This window comes from Xyrauchen texanus, chromosome 40 (assembly GCF_025860055.1).
Source record: "Xyrauchen texanus isolate HMW12.3.18 chromosome 40, RBS_HiC_50CHRs, whole genome shotgun sequence".
Classification (NCBI taxonomy): domain Eukaryota; kingdom Metazoa; phylum Chordata; class Actinopteri; order Cypriniformes; family Catostomidae; genus Xyrauchen; species Xyrauchen texanus.
The window spans coordinates 555353-562852 of NC_068315.1; the positions used below are offsets into that span (position 1 = coordinate 555353).

General features: G+C 39.0%; 1 protein-coding gene across 2 annotated transcripts in view; it reads left to right on the forward strand.

Annotated features, from left to right (window-relative positions):
* Positions 1-7500, forward strand: part of rgs7b (regulator of G protein signaling 7b) — an 81995-nt gene that overhangs the window by 44571 nt on the left and 29924 nt on the right. For both annotated transcript variants that reach the window (XM_052112857.1, XM_052112856.1), the window contains exon 4: positions 1016-1066. In XM_052112857.1, the coding sequence (XP_051968817.1) occupies positions 1016-1066 (51 nt within the window). The remainder of the gene's footprint in view (positions 1-1015; positions 1067-7500) is intronic.

Below are 7500 nucleotides of genomic sequence, written 5' to 3' on the forward strand. Positions count from 1 at the left end.
CACACACAATTAGTGGAGTCGTGAGTTTGAATCCAGGGCGTGCTGAGTGACTCCAGCCAGGTCTCCTTAGCAACCAAATTGGCCCGGTTGCTAGGGAGGGTAGAGTCACATGGGGTAACCTCCTCGTGGTAAGCAACCAAATTGGCCCGGTTGCTAGGGAGGGTAGATTCACATGGGGTAACCTCCTTAGCAACCAAATTGGCTCGGTTGCTAGGGATGGTAGAGTCACATGGGGTAACCTCCTTAGCAACCAAATTGGCCCGGTTGCTAGGGAGGGTAGTCACATGGGGTAACCTCCTTAGCAACCAAATTGGCCCGGTTGCTAGGGAGGGTAGAGTCACATGGAGTAACCTCCTTAGCAACAAAATTGGCCCGGTTGCTAGGGAGGGTAGAGTCACATGGGGTAACCTCCTTAGCAACCAAATTGGCCCGGTTGCTAGGGAGGGTAGAGTCACATGGGGTAACCTCCTTAGCAACCAAATTGGCCCGGTTGCTAGGGAGGGTAGAGTCACATGGGGTAAGCTCCTCTTGGTCACTATAATGTGGTTCTCGCTCTCGGTGGGGCGTGTGGCGAGTTGTGTGTGGCCTTCACACGCGATGCGTCTCCACGGTAACACGCACAATGAGTCACGTGATAAGATGCGTGGATTGACGGCTACTGACATTCATCCTCCGCTACCCACATTGAGGCGAGTCACTATGTCACCACAAGGAGTTAGAGCACATTGGGAATTGGGCGTTCCAAATTGGGAAGAAAAGGGGAGAAAAATAAATAAACGGCATTTGGAAATGACACTGTGGTGCACTCATTCTTTTATTTCGTTATTTATTTATTAATTTTTTTTTTTTAAGATTTGCGCATTTCAATTCCAAACTAAATTGAATGACTTTTTAATAAAATATATTTAATAAAATAATATGTTTTATTAATTAAATTTAGTAAAAAATTACCCAGTTCAATTTGATGGAATTCTGTTATAAAATTGAAATGTTTGTGTTTCTTCTGTGTTTTCAGGCTCTGATATTGTCCAGTGGATGCAGAAACATCTCAACATTGAAGATCAAGGTACTCTGAACATACATGAGCATCCACTGTTGTGTGATTGTGAGACGAGTGAATGTTCAGTGACGATTAAAGGCCTCACTAACTACATTTCCATCCAAACCTTTTTCGCTGTTAATATTTTTCTGTTTAACTCAAGTGCATAAACTCTGTAGATACATGAAATGTCGTGAAAAACTGGTTTGGAAACCGTTTTTGTCGATAAAATTGGCATTAAAGCAAAAATGTAGTGTCACAAAAGTTTGCCCTGATCGTTAGCCTGTGTTACCATGACGACAGTATTGAAAGCCAATTTATTGTAGGTGATTATTGATTGATCTTTACGGCATATAGATCTGATCTGCACACGCGACACTTCCAGGAGTGCAACACAAATATCTCGCACACATTGAACAAATGAACGGCCACTGTTTGTGATTAATTTAATCACAGTTTCCATCCGTTTATTTATTAAAGTTTCTTTTCCACACCATTCATAATAATAGATGGCAGTCACGGAATTATCCCAAAATACATAAAACATTTCTGTGCACAAAGATGTTTTATATTAAAATAAATACACAATACTGGAGAAAAGCTTGTGATTTATTTATTTTTGGAACACTTACAGCCCAATTCTATAAAATTATTGTTTAGTTTTACTTTTGAAAAAATGCCGGCAAAATCCCCTGTATTAAAAAATAATAATTACCAAACGAAAAAAGCATTCAATTAAAAAAAATAATTACCAAACGAAAAAAACATAAAAAAATTTTTTTATTACCAAACGGAAAAAACATTAAATACATTTTTTTTATTACCAAACGAAAAAAGCGTTAAATAAAAAAAATCATTACCAAACGAAAAAAGCATTAAATGAAAAAAATAATTACCAAACGAAAAAAAACATAAAAAAAATGTTTTATTACCAAATGGAAAAAAACATTAAATAAATGTTTTTTATTACCAAACAAAAAAGCAATAAATAAAAAAAATGTATTACCAAACAAAAAAGCATTAAATAAAAAAATCCATTACTAAACAAAAAAGCATTAAATAAAAAAAATGCATTACCAAACAAAAAAGCGTTAAATAAAAAAAATCCATTACCAAACGAAAAAGCATTAAATAAAAAAATTAATTACCAAACAAAAAAGCATTAAATAAAAAAAATTCATTACCAAACGAAAAAAGCGTTAAATAAAAAAAATTCATTACCAAACGAAAAAAGCATTAAATAAAAAAAATTAATTACCAAACGAAAAAAGCGTTAAATAAAAAAAATTCATTACCAAACGAAAAAAGCGTTAAATAAAAAAAAAATAATTACCAAACGAAAAAAGCATTAAATAAAAAAAATTAATTACCAAACGAAAAAAGCATTAAATAATTTTTTTTTATTACCAAATGAAAAAAGCGTTAAATAAAAAAAATTAATTACCAAACAAAAAAAACGTTAAATAAAAAAAATTAATTACCAAACGGAAAAAGCATTAAATTAAAAAAATTATAATTATCAAACGAAAAAAAATAAATTAAAAAATAATAATTACCAAACGAAAAAAGTATTAAATTAAAAAAATAATAATTACCAAACGAAAAAAGTATTAAATTAAAAATAATAATTACCAAACTAAAAAAGCATTAAATTAATAAATTAATTTCCAAACGAAAAAAGCATTAAATTAATAAATTAATTACCAAACAAATATATATATATATTGTTAGACCTATAATTGCCTTTTCTTTACACACACTTAAATGATCCGTACTCTGTTCTGTAGATGAATAAAGTCTGAATGAGTCTCAGAATGTTCTAGACTCAAGATTATAAACTATCAGAACAGTTTGTTCACTTTCAGAAACGAGCTTTTGAACATTTTAAAACGTTTAAACACTAAATCAAACCATCTTTACCTCGGATCACATTTACTGCTTCAGTAAATATACATTTGCTTTATGAAGCTAAAATACATTTGAGATGATGATCAAGTCACTGGAGAAATCTGCGGGACATGATGCAGTTATTGAATATGAGGAATGTATCATGTATGTAACACTGATATTACACGCATCAATGTTTCTTTAATATCTGTCACACATCAGAAACACATCCATGATGATCCTGATACACTGAAAGTTTGAACAGGGTCATGATGATCCTCTTTCGGGTCAGGACCGATCAGGTCACACATCAGGACCGATATTACAGTCCCATCAGAAGAGCAACTGCTCCCTTTGATTGCTTTTATTTGTTCATTAAACTGACAGTAATCTGAATAATTTCAGTTGTCTCAATAATCTCCCCATTTTACCCAAACATCAGAGGAAATAAAATCGGTGCATCTGAGAGGAGAATCAGAGATAAACACATTTACATTTATGCATTTGGCAGACGCTTTTATCCAAAGTGACTTACAGTGCACTTATTACAGGGACAGTTAAGTGTCTTGCTCAAGGACACAATGGTGGTGGCTGTGTGGATCAAACCAGCAACCTCCTGATTACAGTTCTACATTTACATTTATGCATTTGACAGACGCTTTTATCCAAAGTGACTTACAGTGCACTTATTACAGGGACAATCCCCCCGGAGCAACCTGGAGTTAAGTGTCTTACTCAAGGACACAATGGTGGTGACTGTGGGGATCAAACCAGCAACCTTCTGATTACCAATGTATTATACAGAGCACTTATTACAGGGACAATCCCCCCGGAGCAACCTGGAGTTAAGTGTCTTACTCAAGGACACAATGGTGGTGACTGTGGGGATCAAACCAGCAACCTCCTGATTACCAATGTATTTTCAGCATTTTCACTTTGTCCATCACAAAATAGCAGGAAAGGTGGATGAAACTAGACTAGTGTGTGTTAGTTTCTCTTGAGTGTGTGTTGTGTTGGTGCATGACTCTCTCTCTCATCTGAAGGCTTTAATCGCTCTCTCTCTCTCCCTAGAGATACACACTATCTAGGGTGCTTTAGGGTCAGCCGTGCTTTATCTCAGACGTCTGTGGATGTAAATATTGTTGTGTGATGCAACTGGAATGTTTCGATGTTAACATACTTTCTCTAATGCCCGTTTCATGTGGCATAATGTAAATATGAGCTTTAGCAGTGTTGCGGAATAAGCTGCAACATGTACCAAACAGCAATCGGCACGTGCCACCACAAACCGTTTGCCGTGTTGAAGTCATTAGTGGAGAGAGAGCGAGAGCTGCAAATCGTTCAGACCCTTCGCTCTTTGTCGTTATTCAATTACAGCGTGGGTTGCCGCGGGTGACAGGAGCAAATGAACGCCGTTGGTTGGAAATCAAACGCTGGCATTTACGTGCACGCAAATGATCCTCGCTTCCACTGAACTGCATTGATCTGAGCTTTATTTGTGATTACACTCAAGTGACCGTCATGAAATCAGACACTGATTCGATTTGGATATTTATGTTCTTAACGGACACTTTCTTAGCAGAGCGACGAGCACAAATCACATTAATGGAGACTCCACGCTCGTGCATTTTAAAGGAGCAGTTCACCAAAAAACGAAATTGTCAAATCATTAATTCACCCTCATGATGTCTTCTTTTACGTATGTGGAGTACGATGTCTGTTTTTCCATACAGTGCAAGCGAGTGCTGACCAAAACTTTGAAGCTCCAAAAAGGACATAAAGGTAGCATAAAAGCAATACGATCAGTTTTGGGTGAGAAGCCTTATTTACTGTTAATCTTGACGTCTGCAGTCTCCTTAGCACAGTCCTGAGAGAAGCTCGAGTACACTTCCTCACTTGACACGTGTGCAAATCACATATGAAGATTTTGAGTGAATAAGGACTGAATTTCCTTTTGTCATCCTAATCTATCGTAACGCTTCAGAAAAATGGATTAAACCACTAGAATCGTATAGATGATCTTAAAGAATGTATATATGTGTGTGCATGTGTATGTGTGCGTGCATGTGTGTATGTGTGTTTGTGCATGTGTGTGCATGTGTGTGTGCGTGTGCATGTGTGTGTGCATGTGTGTGTGCATGTGCGTGTGCATCTGTGTGTGCGTATGCATGTGCGTGTGTGTGTATGTGTGCGTGCATGTGTGTGTGCATGTGTTTGCATGTGTATGTGTGCGTGCGTTTGATGTGTATGTGTGCGTGCATGTGCATGTGTTTGATGTGTATGTGCGTGCATGCATGTGTATGTGTGTATGCGTGTGTTTGATGTATGATGCGTGCATGCATGTGTGTGCATGTATCATGTATGCGTATGTGTTTGTACATGTGTATGTGTGTCGCGTATGCGTTTGATGTGTGTATGTGTATGCGTGCATGCATGTGTGTGTGCGTACGTGTGTGTGCGTATGTGTGTGCGATGTATGTGTGCGTGCATGTGTGTGTGTGTATGCATGTATGTATGTGCATGTGCGTGTATGTGTATGCGTATGTGTGCTGTGATGTGTGCATGTATGTGTGCGTGCATGTGCGTGTGTTTGCGTGTGTATGTGTGCGTGCATGTGCGTGTGTTTGATGTGTATGTGTGCGTGCATGTGCGTGTGTTTGATGTGTATGTGTGCGTGCATGCATGTGTGTGTGTTTGCGTGTGTATGTGTGCGTGCATATGCGTCTGTTTGCGTGTGTATGTGTGCCTGCATGTGCGTGTATGTGTGCGTGCATGCGCGTGTGTTTGCGTGTGTATGTGTGCGTGCATATGTGTCTGTTTGCGTATGTGTGCGTGCATGCGCGTGTGTTTGCGTGTGTATGTGTGCGTGCGTGTGCGTGTGTTTGATGTGTATGTGTGCGTGCATGTGCGTGTGTTTGATGTGTATGTGTGCGTGCATGCATGTGTGTGTGTTTGCGTGTGTATGTGTGCGTGCATATGCGTCTGTTTGCATGTGTATGTGTGCCTGCATGTGCGTGTGTATGTGTGCGTGCATGCGCGTGTGTTTGCGTGTGTATGTGTGCGTGCATATGTGTCTGTTTGCGTATGTGTGCGTGCATGCGCGTGTGTTTGCGTGTGTATGTGTGCGTGCGTGTGTTTGATGTGTATGTGTGCGTGCATGCATGTGTGTGTGCATGTGTGTGCGTTTGATGTGTATGTGTGCGTGCATGCATGTGTGTGTGCGTGTTTGCGTGTGTGTGCGTGCATGTGCGTGTGTTTGATGTGTATGTGTGCGTGCATGTGCGTGTGTTTGCGTGTCTGCAAAGACAGTTGCAGCTCATACAGAACGCTGCTGCCAGGATTCTGAGCAGAACCAGAAAATATGAACATATCACACCAGTCCTCAGGTCTTTACACTGGCTCCCAGTTACATTTAGGATTGATTTTAAAGTATTATTACTGGTATATAAATCACTCAATGGGCTAGGACCTCAATATATTGCAGATATGCTCACTGAATATAAACCCAACAGATCACTCAGATCATTAGGATCACATCAGCTAGAAATACCAAGGGTTCACTCTAAGCAAGGAGAGTCTGCTTTTAGCTATTATGCCAGCCGCAGCTGGAACCAGCTTCCAGAAGAGATCAGATGTGCTCCTACAGTAGTCACATTCAAATCCAGACTTAAAACACATCAGATGTGCATTTACTGAATGAGCATTGTGCCACTGTGTGTCCCACTGTTTGTACTGTATTTTATTTTATTTTATTTTATTCTAAACTGTTTCAATTATTCTTATTTTTTTTATTCTTATTTTAATCTCTTCTATGTAAAGCACTTTGAATTACCATTGTGTATGAAATGTGCTATATAAATAAACTTGCCTTGCCTTGTATGTGTGCGTGCATGTGCGTGTGTTTGCGTGTTTATGTGTGCATGCATGTGCGTGCGTGTGTATGTGTGTGTGTGTGCGTGCATGTGTATGTGTGCATGCATGTGCGTGTGTATGAGTGTGTGCGTGCATATGTATGTGTGTGTGCATGTGTATATGTGAGTGCGTGTGGATGTGTATGTGTGTGTGCACGTGTGTGTGTGTGTGTGCACGTGTGTATGTGTGTGTGCACGTGTGTGTGTGTGTGTGCACGTGTGTATGTGTGTGCATGTGCGTGCGTGTGCGTGTGTGTGCGTGTGTATGTGTGTGTATGTGCGTGTGTTTGTATGTGTGTGTGCATGTGTATGTGTGTGTATGTGTGTGCGTGTTGCTTAGAGTATAAACTAAGGGATTGTTCACTCAAAAATGCAAATCATTTGCTCACCCTTTTTCTGAGCTATTCCTTTAAGCAAAACTGATTGGCACACATCGATTTTTGCCCGTTACCCTGATTTTGCGTTGCATGTAGCGTTGTAGACATGTAAATGTGAGTCTGTTGCATTTGAATATTTATATATAGACTTCCTCCATGTATGTCTCACTCTTACTCAGATTCACATTCATCTGTTATCTGAGAGTAATTAGTTTATGTCACAGTCATAGTCTCTCTCTCTCGCTCTCTCTCTCTTTCTCTCTCTCTCGACCCAAGGCTACACTCT